This window comes from Hippopotamus amphibius, chromosome 5 (assembly GCF_030028045.1).
Source record: "Hippopotamus amphibius kiboko isolate mHipAmp2 chromosome 5, mHipAmp2.hap2, whole genome shotgun sequence".
Taxonomy (NCBI): Eukaryota; Metazoa; Chordata; class Mammalia; order Artiodactyla; family Hippopotamidae; genus Hippopotamus; species Hippopotamus amphibius.
In genome coordinates, this window is record NC_080190.1 from 69,445,961 (window position 1) to 69,460,407 (window position 14,447).

The 14,447-nt window shown below is 35.1% G+C and overlaps 1 protein-coding gene across 1 annotated transcript in view; it reads left to right on the forward strand.

The window, feature by feature from the left end:
• The window catches only part of CTNNA3 (catenin alpha 3), a 1,725,716-nt gene that overhangs the window by 1,385,633 nt on the left and 325,636 nt on the right, over positions 1-14,447 (forward strand). The window contains exon 13 of the mRNA XM_057737480.1: positions 12,297-12,448. Coding sequence (XP_057593463.1) covers positions 12,297-12,448 — 152 coding nt within the window. The remainder of the gene's footprint in view (positions 1-12,296; positions 12,449-14,447) is intronic.

Consider the following 14,447-nt stretch of genomic DNA (forward strand, 5'->3'; position numbering starts at 1 on the left):
CCAGGTGTTTCTGATGTGGAGCCAAGTTCAAAAAGCACTGTGTCAGATTAAAGTTTACCGTGGAAGGACTATACTATTTGCTCTTATCTACAGCTTTGCATAACTCCAGAGAACACAATGAGAATAAAATGCAAAGAAAGTGACCCCGAACTAGGAAGTTTGACTGCAAATCTAGATATGTCACCATCACACTTTACTGATTTCAATGTAGATAAAGCACTCACATGATTACTGGTACTTAGTAAGTAATCAATAAATGTTGGTCTGCTATTATTCTGGGACCTCAGTATACATCAGATATTGTGGTGGTCACTTTCAGATAGGTTATCATATTTGAGATCCAGATCAGAATTTCTGCAGCAAGAATACAAGTAACTTACATTTTCACAAGGATATATCAATTTACCCTATCAGCACTTAGTATCTAAGACAAATGGAAGTTCTTTTCTCTGATAACCCTGAATTCCCATCCTTCAAGAACTAACTCACTATTGACATCAAATTTCAAATAATGTATGATTCTCTCCTGTCAAAAGTCATGCTGAGATTATTTATTCATTTATCCATTAAATTTCTCTCTAGAATCAAAATTCTCGAAGTCCTATTTTTGTATCATATCATAGAAATCCAAAAAGGTGCAAACCAAAAAATTCCAGGACTTTAACTTTTTTGAAGATGATGATAATATTGTATAAAAGAAATAGTCTTACAAAAGAATGCTTTTACATTTCGTAACACTATTTGTGAAGACTATTTTTTGTTATTTAATAACAAAATATAAAGACCTAAGTGATACATTCATTCCCCTTAACATGTAGTGTTGAAGAGGAAAATCTTTTTAAGTCTCTCCCAATGAAAACTTTTAAGTTTTCAGCTCCATTTTAGTAAATAATATGAACCATGCAACTCATTGCTTCATTTTTGCCTTGAATGCAGAAGAGCAGTTTTATACTTCATTGCTATACCTTACTCTAGAATTTTTAATGTAATTATGCTTGTCTTCCCTAACTTTCATTATGTGGCTCCTTGTTATATTGGCTTTGTTTTAAATTTTAAAAGCTTATTGTACTCTTGCCTCTCTTTTTGAGTTTCCTTGAATTCTTTTTTTTTTGGAAGTAGGCAAGTTATAAAGATTAATTTCTCCTTCCATCCAGTCACACGTTCTTACACCCATAATTCTATACACCTATCTTTTCTTCCAATAACCCACACTTTATTTTACTATCCATTCATCTGTCCATACATCTGCTCTCCTCCTGTCCATTCATTTATTTTTTTAGTGTCTTCCTGCCTAACCAAATATAGGCAGAAAAAGTGAACACTGTGCATGTCTGATTGTGACTAGACCTATGGATCCAGAGAGTGTCTATGCTAGAAGTGGACCAGGGAATTCCCTGGTGATCCAGTGGTTAGGACTCCACACTTTCACTGCTGAGGGTGTGGGTTCAATCCCTGGTCAGGGAACTAAGACCTGCAAGCTGCATGGTGCTGCCACAAAAATTAAAAAAAAATAAAATAGAAAGAAGTAGCCCAGTTTCTTCATTGTACAAAAGAATTTTAGCTCCTTAAAAAAAAAAAAAATTGGCTAGCCTTCCACAATCCTAGCTTACATTGATACAGAGATTTCTGGATTTCTGTAACTATTTTTAAAAATTTCAGCATAGTTGTAAATCTTGATTTACTTCAGTAGACTTGTTTAAAATGGTGTTTGTAACCAATGTACATAAATCCAGCATTACAAAAAAAAGAGCTTAAGGGGTAAATATTTATAAAAGAAGTCACTTCAGTTGCCTTAAATAGAAAGCTTCCCTGCTGCATTTAAAATATCAGTTTTCTTCATTTGTTCAAGAAATATTAGTAAAAGGAGTAATTCAATATAACAGGGTCCCTCATTCAAGAAGTTCACAATCAATTTTTGACTTTCTAGAAAAATATATTGCATGAATTATAGATGCATATATATTTAAATCATATTAATCTGGGCTCCGTGAAATTTTTTATATATTGATTATAATGGTAAGAAGGTTCAAGATAAATGAATATCAGATATAAGAAAAATGAATTTGCTCTTTAAAAATCTTAATATTGTACACTTAGACACAGGAAGCCCTTACAAACCATGTGATATTGAATTACTATAGGGAGAGTGAAATCACTACTATCAATAAGCTTGAGTCTCTACTCTTTCACTGTAATATTATAACTCACTAAAAATAAAGACAATTCTGTCAAGCTAAAAATATCAAATTGGCACTGAAATTCCAGAACATTTTTAACATATATTACAATCAGTATAATTTCAGAAGATATGAAATCCCATAACCCTCATGGGCTTAACACACTAATCAAAGATATCATCTATAATTTCTCAAATCACAAACAAAACGTATATTTTCTTGTTTAGGTAGTCATCTATATTTATACAAAGGTGAATATATGTTGACCAACAAAGCTAAGAATGGTATCAGTAAATAGAATCTGACACAATTTTGCAGTGGCCCAGGACAATTCTAGGTGCCAAAGAGGGTTTTTTCCCCAAATGTTTATAACTCATATTGGTAAAGTATATATAGAAAAACTGCACAGATGATACTCATATCACTCTTCCAGTATCTAAACCAGTGTCCTACAGAGGACAGGTGTTCAACAAATGCTTGATTGCAAGGATTTGGAACAGTGCTGTCCAACAGAACATTTTGCAAGGATAGAACTGAGCTATATCTACACTGTCTAAAATGATAGCCATATGTGGTGAGCTAGAGTGACCGAGGAAGTAAATTTTTAATTGTATTTAATTTGCATCAACTTAATGTGAATTTAATTAAATAGTAGGATATTTCTAGCAGCTAGTGGATTGGACAGCACAGCTTTAGATAGTCAAGTGTAGGCAACTTGATGATACACACCTTGAAAATTCAAAACAAATTCATTTGTTCCTTTGTTGCTATTTCCGTTTGGTTTTAGGCTTCCTTCCCCTGCCCATATCCTTGTTGTCAATTTTATATTTTTGAAATTGTATAACCTTAATATGCTTACAAGAGTTAAAAATATACAAAACATATTCTCAGAGACTAATCTCTCTTCTTATATTCCTTCTACCCTATTCTTAGCATCCCTTGTAAATAACAAGTTTCCCTATTTCTTTATCTTTCATAGAACATTTTTTTAATGTGTGTGAAAATAAGCAGATTAAAATGTGCTTTCATATGTCCTCTTCATTCTTACACAAAAGGTAATACATTTCTATATATGAAATCATGAGTTCGTGATGACACCTCCAATGCCATCCCATCCTATCACGTTCTTTGTCTTATCACATTCCGTAGTAGTACCTCTCTTATTCCATAGTGAGAACCCCAGGTCTCAAAAGTAACTACTGTTTACTCATTGTTTCCATGCTACGACACACAGGTATTTCTGACTGCTTTTCCAACTCCGCTATTTCCTCAGCCCCATACCTGGCTCTTTTGATTCACTTTTTGTGGTAAGAGTTTATTGACAAGTATTTTCCTAATGAAGAGTTCATGGAAATTAAATATTCTGTGTACATGCATGTCTGAAAAAAACTTTTTCCTACTCTTCACTTCATTAATGAATTGGCTGAGTTTTGAATCCTAATTTTGAAATAATTTTTCCTTAGAATTTGAATGCATCGCTTCGCATTTTTCATTTCAGTATCCAGTGTTGCTCATGAAAAGTCTAATACCAATCTGATTTTAATATCTTATAGATGACCTTTTTTCTCTTGAAGATTTAGTTTTCCTCTTTACCCTCAGTGTTCCTTAATGTTTGAGGATGTGTCTCAGCATGGCTATCCTTGCATCCAGCAGTAGAATATAGTGGTATGGGTACAGGCTCTGAGTCTGAGTACCTGATGTTGAATTCTGATTCTGATACCTACCACTTTCCTAAGGAAACAAAGGTGACTTGACAGAGTTTCTGATTTAAAGAGCTCTTTGTCAGGTTTTTGAAAGTGACTGAGTCTAGGAAAATACGTACAGTTAGAGACATAGGATCTTTAGCAAATGTATGTCTGAAGTGTCAGCAAGTCCAAGAGACAAGATTGCCTAACAGCTAGAGGTGTGGTTGAGTTGGTGATCAGGGAAAGTTTCACAGAGGAACTGATAACTAAACTAAATGTGAAGAGTGGGTAGAAAGTTACCAGGTAGACAGAATTAGGAAAAGGACTCTACTCAGGCATATACTCATAGACAGTTGGACAGAGAGAGTTGGAGTCTGGGAGCAGAGATCAACTGTTTTTATTCTCACCTAAGAAATCCTCAGCAACATGTGAAGGACCACCTCAACACCACAGGTCAAAGAAAAATATGTTTCTCCAACTAAATGCCTTCCCATTCTATCTACATACCTCAGCATCTTTAAAGATGTTTTTCCACTAGGCATTTCTATTGACCTAAAAAAATAAAACCGTCAGTTATTTTACCAGCAAAATGAGTTTGTTCAGGACCAGCAAAAAATTGCAACTCAGGACATGGAATCTATGGCAAACCACAGGCAGGTCTGGAAAACAAAGGAGAGGAATATTCTTTCATACAGAAGGAAGAGTAGGGTGGGGCTGTTATAAACAAAATGTCCATTGGAGGAAAATGGGAGTTTGAAGTGTAGGGCTTTTCATTGGCAGAGTTGTGACAGTCTCTCATTGGCTGGGCTATTGCCAGGCAAGGAGAATTTCTTCCTTCCTCCTGCTGGGTACTAAAATAGGAACCTTCTTCCTTTCAGAGATGGCAAAGGTATGTTTCTTCCTGTTGGGTCTGCAGTGATATCAAGAGGTAGGGTATGAGAGCTGCCCCTTCTGGCCTCCCAAATACACTTTAAATGAGGTTTATGTTTATAAATTTTCACATTTCCCTGTTCCTATGGCTCAGGATACCCCCTGCACACTGATCTGCTTTTGGTTAGAGATACAGATCATGGAGCTCCTTTACTTCTTTATTTTTCTTTCACTCTTTTCTAATGTGTGTTTTCTTGATAGCAGAAACTGAAGTGGTTAAGGAGTGATCTTGAGCAATAGATAAGATGCTGGAGTAGCTCTAAAAGAAGAAAATTTAAACTGTTCAAACTCAAGAATAACAGGAGAATAGATGAAAAATGAAAGTAGTCCGGAGGCTTAATCAGCAGAACACACACACACACACACACACGATCATATATTAAAAGGGAAGATGGAAATATACCCTTCAGAAAGGCTAAAATGTAAAAGCTGGAATATGCCAAGTGTTAGTGAGGATATAAACCAACTAGTACTCTCAGGCACTGCTGATAGGAGTAAAATGTGTTCCAACTACTTTAGTGTCTACTAACATGGTATAAAAATGTATTCTGTGATTCAGAAATTCCACTGATAGGTATAGTCCCTGAAAATATGCATGTAAATTCTCTGAAAATATGTACATATATTCCTAGTACCAAAAGATGCACAATATGTTCATAGTATCACTGTGTATAATAGTCCCAAGCTGGAATTATCCAGATGCCCATAAATAAATAAATAAATAAATAAATAAATAAATAAATAAATAAATAAATAAATTGGATACATAAATTGTGGTATAATTATACAATGGACTACTATATAGTAATAAAAATGAGTAATCTAAATTACAGCAATATGAGTCAAAGCACGTTAAGTTTAATGTTGAGTGAAACTTGATACAGAAGAATATATACAGTATGATTCCATTTGAATGAACCCAAACAGGCAAAACTAATGTATTCTTTTAGGTCTTTCCTGTCTCTTAGTGTAGTACATATCCATTGTATAACAAATTACTCCAAAATTTAGCAGCTTAAAACAGCAAGTATTTATTATCTTCTACATTTTCTGAGAGTTAGGAATCCAGGAGTGACTTAGCTATTCTGCCTCAGTCTCATGACATGGCTGTCAAGATGTCATCTGAGGCTGCAGTTATTTTGAAGGCTTGAGTGAAACTAGAGGATCCACATCTAAGCTCACTCATATGGCTGCTGGTCTGAGGCCTCATATCCTTACTGGCTATTAGCCAGCAACCTCAGTTTCTAGCCATGTGGGCCTCTGTGTAACACTGTTCACAGCATAGCAGCTAAAGCTCCCCAGAGCAAGCAATACATGAGAGAGAATGACCAAGATGGAATTCTTGAAGTCTTTTTTAAATGGCCTATGAAATAACATACCATCACTTATACCACGTTCTATTTGGCACACAGATCTGGCACAATGTGGGGAAGGAGAACACTAAGACATGAATACCAGGCAGCTGGACCGTTAGAGGTCATGCTGGGTGCTGGCTATCACACCTGGTAAAAATTTAAATGGATGAATTTTGAGAAGTTTGATGGTGTAGGAAATTGTATTGATAATTTAACTATTTGGAAATTCATACTAAGAAATACAAAAACAACTAACAAAAATAATTTTTAAGAGGTAATTTGTTAACTCTATTAAAATAATGTGGTACATAATAAGCTAAGATCTACATAGAACATTACTTGGTCCAGGTCCAACTTTATATACTTAGTTATATTCATTTAACCAATTATTGTGATGCTAACAAGTTTGAAAATGATGTGAGGAAAAGTGTGATAAAGCTAAATTTTACATTAAGTAGTCATGACTAATTTCTAAAATATTTAAATAAATGAATATTATTTATGAATATTAATGTATTATTGAGAAACATCAAGATTAAGCTCTATGGAAAACAGCTAAGTCCCTCAGTCACAGGAGATACCCAAAGCTGGACCCTCAGGCTAATTAAGTGATCCAGAAGTTTGTATGTAGGAAAAAGATCTCCGCCACAGGGGAAAAATTATCAGTATCATGAAGCCATGACAACAAAGTCATTTCTCTCTGTTATTTTTTAGGGTTTTTGTTTGTTTGTTTTGAGCTATTCCAGATGTTTGAAAGGTGGGTGTAGAGTAGAATAGTGAGGTCATAAGTATGGCTTTTGTTAACTGTGTGACATGTCATAAAGCACTCAGATCCTTGATTCTCTCATTTGAAAAACAGAAAAATTCTCACCAGTTATTGAGTTTTATGATACATAATTGGTGAGGGACCAAATGCAGTGCTGATACATACTATTAGCTTCCTTAGAAAAAGGACTATAAACCTTGGTAATCAATGTTTGTTCAATAAATTTAAAAAATGAAGAGTATGAGGCATTATTACAAGTCACGCATATGCTTAATTGCACTTTCTGCTATTGTTAATTTCTTCCCACTTACTTAGCATAATGTAGAAGCAAAATGATGACTTAGCATTACGTGAATTTTCAAAGCCAAATTCCTCTATCATTGGTAATTTTCAAAGATAATAGTATAATTAGAAATGTTGTAATCTGCATTTTATTAATGATAGAAAATATAATTTAGTGACATCATTTGAGATGATTACCTATAATGAGTTTGAATTTTTTTCTGACCTACTTAATCCAATAATTATGTACCCTCACCTACTTTCAAAAGCACATAATAAATTTAGTAAGAATCGAGAAGGCATAAAATATTCTTGAGTTACTACCAGAGAGAGAGTCAAGGCCTGGCAGAAGTTGGCTCTATTGCCAGAAAATTAACATTTATTTCCCCAGGAGCACTGAAATTAAGAAGTCCAAAGCATTTTACTTATCAAAAGGAGGCAGTGCAGCTTTGGGGTTCAGAGAGCAAGCTCCGTAGACTCAGTCACAAGCCCGCCACTTATTAGCTGTTTGACCTCAGTTTCCTCATCAGTAAAATCAGGATAGTAATAGTTTCTGCCTCACAGGGCTGCTGCGGGGATTAAATGAGACAATGCATATAAAATGCTTAGCACAGTGCCAAGATGAGTAAGCACTCAAGGGATATTATTATTCTGCATATTCAGAATAAAGTTGGTAGAGAAAGTATAGACTTCTGAGTTCAGGGCTGGCTTAAAATTTGGCAATATAAAATAGACAAGATACTTTTAAGTTTGAAGCTGACAAGGTATTGACCCAAAGGCCACTTTTGTTAATAATTCTACTCCAAAGTTCAGAACAGTTGATTCTACCTGGCATTTCAATTGATTAGAGTGAATTTGTTTAAGGTGTCCCCCTCTTTGATCAATAATTGTATAACATGATGGTATATTATGTGTAAACCTTTTTTTCTTGAAGCATAGGTAGATTATGGATTTGAGATAGCTTTCTCAATTTATTTTTCCTTCTAAATTACCATTAACTGGCTACTTAACTATACTCACTTTGTATTTTCTTGAAAGCATTAAAAAATTTCACTCTGACTCTGATCCACGCAACCATATGTCCATAGTATGAATAAAGCACACCCACAGCTGATGTTTAAGCTAATGAAATGAGAAATGTATTACATATCAGCTTTGAATAGTTCATTTATGCTGTTAGAGTGAAAAAAAGTAGTAGTTTCCATCTGTACTTCAGAACTTAAACATTTGCTTCTCAAAGATTTTATTTTAATTGGAACTAATATTAGTTTATTAGTAAGAGGCCCCAGAAGAGTTAAAATGAAATCGCATTGCAATAATGAAAAGGCTATGTTACATTTTCCTTAAAATATGCTTAATCTTTCTCACATTATCTCACATAGCAGTGAAAACTAGACCTTTACATGATTTTATGCTTGTCTCTCTTTTTGGGGCCAAGATCTACATAAGAAGATGATGGGGACAGTTTCGAATTGTAGAGGCAGTAACAGATTGAAGATGTAGATTGAAAGAATTAAATTATTATTGCATGGCACACCTGTTTGGTGGGTGAGAAAAACATTTTTTTTAGTGGATAAGACTATGAATAGAGTTTTGTCAGTGATAGACCACCACAGGTTTTGAGACCACATCTTTTTGTATTTTGCTTTGTCTTTAGGGTTAATAGAAGATGTCAAAGTGATTAGGAGCTGCTTGTTCTTTGGAGTAGAAGTTTTGTTGGGGGGTTTGCTGTTCCCCCCAAGAATCTAAGGAAATGTGAAATAACTGGACACATTTTCTTAAGCGTTTCCTCTTCTCTCAACACTATAAAAAGTAAAGATTAACTCATTAAATATGTTGAATATTCTTCTAGGCCCACATAAGTATATTTTTGGAGATTCCTGAGTATGAACAAAAACTAAATTATGTTGAAATGCAAGCTGAACATGTTGCAGTGTACCTACATTTTTGTCTTGTTTTCATATATTATATTTATTCATTCATTAACTCATTAGATTACATAGTTAATTTAATTACTTATCTATGAAGGTGAGTCAAAAATTATCCACATTCTGGCTATAGAATTTATTTTAATTAACTTTTAGAAAAGACAAATACATCACTTTTCAACATAATCTCCTTGCTTTTCAATCCACTTTGTCCATCTGTCAACAAGCTTTCATATTCCCTCATTAAAAAATGTTTTAGACTGAGCTGTGAGCCATGAATGCACCTCTGTCTTCACTTCTTCATCAGAAGAGAAACTTCATCCTCATTAGGGCTGCTTTCAGGGGACCAAACAGGTGAAAGTATGATGGAGAAAGATCAGAACTGTAGGGTGCTTTAACACCTCAAAACAGAGTAATCCACGACAGACTTAGGTTTTGAGAAGTTTGTGCGTGATGGGTACCGAAACAACTCATGGAAGAGCATAAACAGAAGCGTTTGGGTATCTGCAAGCGAAATTTGGACCGATATTCTAAGGAAGGTGAAAGTTTCTTAAAGAGAATCATTACTGGTGATGCGATGTGGATTCATCACTATGAGCCTGAGAGTAAAGAGCAGTGTATGGAATGGAAACATCTTCAATTCCCGACCAAGGAAAAGTTCAAAAGTCAACCATCAGGTGAAAAATTGATGCTTACAGTCTTCTGGGATTCTCAAGGGCCAGTATTGGAACATTACCAGGAAAAAGGTTCAACAATCAACAGTGCTTGTTACAGTGAGATGCTAATTGAAGAGCTGAAGTCTAAACTTCGGATTAAACGCAGAAGACTGCTAGCTAAGGGCGTTGTGATCTTGCATGACAATGCACATTGGCACTCTTCTGCCCACACTGTCGACACTCTGCAAAAACTTCATTTTGAAGTGTTAAAGCATCCTCCCTATAGTCCTGATCTTGCTTCATTGGACTAACACCTGTTTGGTTCCCTGAAAGCAGCCCTACAAGGATGAAGGTTCACTTCTGATAAAGAAGTGAAGACAGTGGTGCATTCATGGCTTGCAGCTCAGCCTAAAACATTTTTTAATGAGGGAATATGAAAGCTTGTTGACAGATGGCCAAAGTGGATTGAAAAGCAAGGAGATTATGTTGAAAAATGATGTATTTGTCTTTTCTAAAAGTTAATTAAAATAAATTCTACAGCCAGAGTGCAGATAATTTGTGACTCACCTTCGTACTATGTGCCAGACAATATACTTGGAAAAAAGTTTCAAGGAAGCAGTGAACATTTTTGAACAGTGTAGTGACATGACTCACTAATAAAACAACTTATCGAGAATCTCCTTTGTGATAGACATTGTTGTACTTACTGCTAAGAGTTGGTTTTGTCAATAAGATTATACTTTGGTTGAGTCTGAAGTATGAGAAGATCTTAGGCATTAGGACTATGATGAGCACTCAAGCAGGAGACAGTGATGGCTAGAGGCAGTGGGACTGCATTGGCAATGGATTTAAAATATATTTATATGGTAGAGGAGGTTACACTTAGTGGACATTTGGATATAAAGGGTATAAAAGTGTAGGAGGCAAAAGAAGACACCTGAGTATTTTTCATGGGTGACTGGGCATCAAGATAGAAAATAGTACAAGAAAATTAGGCTTTCCGGGTAGAAAAGAATGTGTTTAGGTTTAGAAAGGATGGATTTGAGGTGTTATGAAAAATTCAGGTAGAATTTTGCAATGGACAGTTGGATTTCTAGTTTTGGAATTCAGGGGAAAGGTCCAGGTTAGAGAGGTACTTTGGGTATCATATTCAGATTAGTGGGAATTGTGGTTCAGGACTATTTCTTCTAGGTAAAGTGGTGTGAGTTAGCTTTCTCCTTGCCTTTGTTATCCCATTCACTGAAAATGAGACAGTGATTTGATGAAATTTCAGTATAGAATAGTATTATCCAGCAGAAGTTTTTGTGATGGTAGAAACTTTCTAAATTGCCATTCTTAAAACAGTATTCAATAGCCATATGTGTCTATTGAGCACTTGAGATGTGGTAAATGTGACTGAGAAACTAAATTTTAAATTAGATTTAATTTCAATGAAATTAATGTTTAATAATCATATGTGGCCATATGTGGCCAGGTGCCCCTTTTTATTAGATGGTACACCTAGAGAATGGACAGAGAAAAGCACAGTGGATAATCCTGGGTAAGAATTAGGGTATAGAAGATACTTTTTAGTTGGTGGAGGAAAGAAGGGACTAGATAAAATATGGGTACCTATGTATGTCACCAACATTTCCCCACAGCAAGAACATGACAGGTAGGATTGTAAGAGAGGGCATGCCGTACATGCAGATAGAGGTTTGGATGTAGGAAAAAATAATATTTATTAATATTTTTGTATTAAAGTACTTATATCTTCCAGGTTTAGAATCATTGCTCTAAAAATTAATCTGCTTTTTTCCTGCATCTTCACATGGGGCAGAAACTTCTTCAATATGATATGGTATAGTCATATTAGCAGAATGACTCGGTGAAAGATTCTTGATTTTTCTGTGTCTTTGTCATTCAACTAAGTGTTAACCCCAGGTTAATACTGGGGTTGTTTTAAGATTTAAATGTCTCTACACTCATTCAGTGTTGTGTTATTTTAGATTGAAACATTTGGCATATAAGATCACCAATTTCTTTTCATTAATCTTTTTTGATGAGGAAGAAATACTTTGTCAAAAGAAAATTTACAATATTTTTATTATTTCTATGAGATAGAATTAGTATCTTTAGTTATTTTTCTTTTATTTAGCAAATCAATTTTTTTTTCTTTAAATATCTTTGAATTTACAATTTCAACAGTTACTCACACCAATTCTTTTTTGTCATTTCTTTGGATAGCATGAAATATGATTATATGGTTCCAGACTTGGTAAAAACAAAAATGCCATAAAAGAGAAAGATAATCTTTTAAAATATTTCCATAAAGATGCCTTTCTTGTCTTTGGTTCCCTTTACATTTCAGAGATTCAAGATTATCCTGCCAAAATATTTTGTCTCCCTATATTTAAAAAATAATTGAAATTTTATTAATCAAGTATTTGTTTAAAAAATATGTTTCTCCATTTCCTGGAAACTCCAGAAATCTGAAAATACAAATAGGACAGTTTTCTCTCTTATTCATTTTAACAGCAATTCCTGAATTTGTAACACAAGTGAATGTTGCCTTGGAAGCCTTAAGTAAAAACTCCTTGGATGTGTTTGATGATAATCAATTTGTGGACATCTCAAAGAAGATCTATGATACAATTCATGATATCAGATGTGCAGTCATGATGATTCGGGTAAGTTTGCTTTACCTTCCATTGAATTATTATAACACTCCTCCCCATCTGGAATGCCTGGAATGATTGCAAGAAATGTTTTATGTCTATGCCATAATGTCAATGCTAAAATCCATTAGAACTTTAGAAATTCATATGTATCCCCAAAGTCAGATCTGCTGTCACAAACAACACTTCTACTTATGTATATGGTTATAACTTATGCAAATGAGCACATTTAACTGCCACATGTGCAGAAATGATAGAATTCGTTGTGTGCAGAATTTGCTAAAGTGTCACATAGCATGATCAAAAGCCAAAGAACAATACATAAAGTAATTTGCTTTCTGTTCTTGAGCAGAAAGGAGTGGATCTTTCTCATCACTATACTGAAATTTATAGAAAAATGTGTTTAAAACAAGGTATTTCTATGGCTGAACCCTCTCATTCTGGATCATAGAATCAGAGTGTTCTGTAAGAAATCTCACTTGTAGCTGCCAGGAACAAGAAACGTTTGAGAGTTGTCTGTTTGAGAGAATGTATACCATCTTCCTGAGTGAGAAAGTGAGTCATTTGTTGTGGGCACACTGCATATACAGAGACTGGGATTATTTGCTTATCCTCAAAACGTTAATATGGAGTTTTTTTCTTTAAATGCTATTAAAAAAAACAAAACAAAAAAACAATGGAAGTTCTTTGGAAGATGCACATGTAGAGATATGGAGATAGGTTATTTTAGAATTGGTTCACCTGGAGGCAGAGTCAAGTATTTGTGTTAACATTAGTCTAGTTAGGAAAAAATGAGACAGAGAACCAACAAGGCATGATTAGGAGTCACTGCAGACAACTGGGGCTTGAGCCTGGGATACTCTAGGAAGGTACTAGAGAGCACACCTCAGAATTATCTTACCTTAGGGAAACAAAATCCAGTTTATCCACCTATTCACCCTTGGTTAAAGGCTACCCCTCCTCAGAGGTGTTACCAGAGCCTTCCACAGGGCCAGTCCAGCTCTTGGGACCAAAAAAGCCACCCTGAGGCGGAGTAAAGTTAGGAAGAGTCAGAAGGACTGGTGAGTGCAGTTTGTAAGTGTGAGTAGAGTTCAGTTTGAAGGCCTCTAGAATTAACTGTTAGTAAGACTGTGAGATGGAATCAGATGTGCTGAGGAGCTAAGGGTGGAGCATCAGTAGTATCGGCAGGTCTGAATGTTATAGGTTACGTGGAGCAGTCCATAAAAATGGAGCCAACTGAGGACCTTGTAAGGAAAGGGGCCAGAGAAAGTCAAGGAGCCTGGCAGGGCAGATGAATGCTTATGGAAGAAATTGTAAGAGAAAGTCTAGAGGTGTCAAGACATGGGATCTAGCACTTCAGAGCTTGGGAAAACCTGCAACAAGCCAGTTATGCATGTAAAAGAGAAAACCTCAGAATACATATTTATGAATAGCCTAAAAGTATTTGTTCATACGTGTCTGGGAACAGTGGTACTGTGCTAGTACTGTGTCCGAACTGCAAAGTACCTTTGCCAAATATTTTCTTCTAACAAAGATTTTTATGCCTTACCTGTGTGGAATAGTCGGCTAGTGGCTAGTATTAATTCAGAGCTGGATAGGTGGAACCAGGAGAGAAATACTAAAAGTATGAACAAGACACATAAACTTCAGGAGGTAGCTTTACAAGAGTGAAAGCCTGACATTTCCAGTGTCCCTTGGTGGAAATTTGAGAAGATAAGACAGTGAAATAGCACAGGTGAACCAGGGCAGGGAATGCTTTTTTTTTTTTTTTTTTTTTCTGCAAAAGCTATCTAGGGATAAAAGCCTTAGAATCTCTCTCACTTGAATATTCTAGTATTTAGAATTTTTCTTATTATCAAAATGGCTTACTTATAACAAATTAAATTGTCTTGCCATTATTTCTATATATCCCTCACAAGCAGTAATCCTCTTTGGGGTAAGAGAACGATTGTAATTATTAACAGCCTTAGAAGGCAGTAATTTGTCCCTATAGTCATCTCTTTTTCAAGGT